Raw genomic sequence first — 3,524 nt, forward strand, 5'->3', positions numbered from 1 at the left:
TTATTATTATTATTATTATTATTATTATTATTATTATTATTATTATTATTAATTATTATTATTATTATTATTATTATTATTATTATTATTATTATTATTATTATTATTATTATTATTATTATTATTATTATTTTGTTATTAATTACTGTTATCATTGTCTTTGTCACAATTACTGTCAAGTTATTGCTATGATCATTATCACTATTATCATCAGCAAGAGCAAATATTTGAAGATTTTTACTCATTTTCAATAGGAGATAATAAGACAAAGTCTCGAAAGGGCGAAATGGCAAAGAATAAACAACTGGAATAGAAAAAGAGGAAACGAAAGTGACGTTGAAAGAAGAGAAAACGGGACAGAAAAGGAAGCAGAGAATGTGAAAAAGACAAGAGAGGAAGCAAAGGTCCGACATTTTTCAATTCTAAAATCTCTTCCTTATTCTCATATCATATCATTATCAACATTATCATCATTCCTATCACTAATGCAGTCAACATCAGCTATATCAGCTTATCATTCAGATAAGACGTGAACTGAATGATAATGAAATGATACTTATCGTAATTACTTTTCATTTAATTCAATGAAATCATCAAATGTTATACAAAATGAGTGGAAAAGTAATGAAATTATCGAGAAGACAATATTAAAAGACATACGAATATAATCGTAATGTAAACCGTAAATACTTCTTCAAGCAGACCAAAGGAATTGCCTCACGATAGTGATGATGGCAAGAGCACCATCAAATTGACACACATACACATACACATACATACATACATACACACATACATACATACATACATACATACATACATACATGCATATATACATACATACATACATACATACAGTACATACATACATACATACATACATACATACATACATGCATATATACATACATACGTACATACATAAATACATACATACATATATATATATATATACATACCCATACACACATACATACACACATACAAACATATACATATATAAGCAAATGAACATATACACAGATACATATAACACATACATACATACACACACACACAGACACACAACACACATATTGAAACAGACGATACTGGTTACTTGCGATCGGCAAAAATTCGATGATTGTCTTTTTCAGCAATAACGTTAATGATATCACTATGAATTTGTATCAAATCGATGCCTAAATAATCGTAAATAAGATCAAGATCAGAAAGCTAAAATATGATTAACAATTTATTGGTGCTTTTTTTGTTAATTATTTCAATAATAATAATATTGCTTGATGCTTAAAAATTAGCAATTCCCAAATCGATGATATGTGGATCATTGCTGGTTCACAAGAACTAGTTTGTGGTTCTCGATGACTAGTTCCACAGTTGTAAATATAATCTTTTCTTCTTTTTTTTTTTTTTTTTTTATTACCATAATATTACACCGTATTCAATTAATATTTTATTAAATGTTTTGATTTAAGTTTATTTTTAAGTCAATAAAATTTATTATTTTTTGAACCATTTGATCATTACTACAAATAAAACAAGCCAAAATAGTCTCTAATTAAGAAAAGATTGGGAAATATTTATTTTAAATGATCGAAATTGGATTAATCTAAAAAGAATCAATGTTTACTTGCTTGATACTTTTAAACGAACTATAATGGAAAAAAAAAAAAAAACATTATAATCTTATGTGTCATCGTTATTTTAATGATATTCGTCATCGAATAAGATGGAAATATTTAGAATACTGTAATATAGCAGATGTCATTCATGTAATTTTGGTTACATTCTTGAAATGATCAAATGATGAATACTGATGATTTCTTAAAAAAAAAGACAAAGATTTATAAAATTGTCAATTTGAAATATCTCGGAGTTATTTGAAAATTATCAAAATTTTATCAGATTTCATTCTCTTAAATTATCATAAAATTGCAGTATTCCAATGTTACTCAAATATTAAAGGAATCCGAAAAATGAAAAAAAAAAAGAAACAATAATGAATCATGAAAATATGATGATGCAACCCAATAATATGCGATAGATAGAGCTGATGATGAAGAATATCGTAATATATCATAGAAACATGTGAAGAATCACGTTGAATTTACGTGAAGAATCACAATAGATATACGTGAAAAATCGATGATAATCGAATTTCATTCAATACAACCATTTTTCATTGGATAATTTGAGCTCGAAAATAAATTGATAATTTCAGCTTACAATTTTCTGAAAATAATTTTTCTTTTCCTTTTCCTTTTTTTTTTTTTTATGTCTTATTACTGCTAAATGTACTATTGCATCAATCAATTTGAGGGGAATATTACGGTACTTTCATTATCAAATAATGTTAAGAACAAATTTTTAATGGAAATATATTTTTGCTTAGCACCCAAAAATTTAGTATTAATTATTAATTTATAATATAATTTGTTGATAATTCACATAACTGAAAGAAATTGTAAAGTATCAATGATATGATATCATTTTGGTACTATTAATGGGTCAATTTTCAGAAAGGACAAGTAAGTCAAAAAAAAAAAAAAAGAGAATTACACGAATGAGACATAGATTTGTTGACAAATGTATGAGATTGCAATGAGAGTGAGAATTTTCCACTGAAATATTTCACTAAAGATATCTATCTGTTTTAAATAATCGGTCTAGTCCAAAGAGATCGAGAGATCGAATGACGGGAAGAACAAGTGATGAAAAGATTGAGTAATCAATAGATCAAATAATCGAAAGACCGAGCATTGAAGAGATCGAATAATTGAATGATCGCGACAACAAAAGATCAAGTGATCGAAAGATCGAGGGACGAAGATATGGAGCGATCAGGCCGTCAAGTGATTAAAAAATCAAAAGATTGAGATTGAGAGATCGAAAGATTGGTACATTAAAAGGTCGAGAGATTGAATGACCAAAGGATGAAGCGATCGATAGATTGAGTGATCGAAATCGAATGATCGGAAAAGTGATAGAGAGACCGAATAGTCGAGCGATTAAGTGATTAAAGGATCGAGAGATCGAAGCATCAAAAGATGGAGAGATCGAATGATGGGGGCGATCAAGCGATTAAACGAACGAGTAATCGAGAAATCGGTAGATCGATGGATAATATGATGAATGACAAAATGATATTAATTTCATTTAATAATATAGTCTGATTAAAATACCATATTAATAATACAATATTAACAGTAATAATGGTCTGATAAAATATGTGCATGCATTACAATTTATGCTTTATCATTTTTCCCATTCCTTTCGCCTTTGCTTGTTATTTTTCATTATTTGATTATTTTCCGTTTATTAAGGGAAGTGATGATTGTTTAGGACTGATTAAATCTAATAATTTGAAAGCAGAATTAAATAATAATAATAATAATAATAATAATAATAATAATAATAATAATAATAATAATAATAATAATTAATAATAATAATTAATAATAATAATAATAATAATAATAATAATAATAATAATAATAATAATAATAATAATAATAATAATAATA

At 26.1% G+C, this 3,524-nt stretch overlaps 1 protein-coding gene across 1 annotated transcript; it reads left to right on the top strand.

The window, feature by feature from the left end:
• Positions 1-824: 824 nt before the first annotated feature.
• Positions 825-1,142, top strand: LOAG_13689 (hypothetical protein; the record flags this gene model as incomplete). The annotated part of the gene is made up of 1 exon (XM_003149195.2): positions 825-1,142. The coding sequence occupies one exon, from the start codon at positions 825-827 to the stop codon at positions 1,140-1,142; it is 318 nt and encodes a 105-aa protein (XP_003149243.1).
• Between the last annotated feature and the right edge of the window lie 2,382 nt (positions 1,143-3,524).

This window comes from Loa loa, assembly GCF_000183805.2.
Source record: "Loa loa unplaced genomic scaffold supercont3.73, whole genome shotgun sequence".
Lineage (NCBI taxonomy): Eukaryota > Metazoa > Nematoda > Chromadorea > Rhabditida > Onchocercidae > Loa > Loa loa.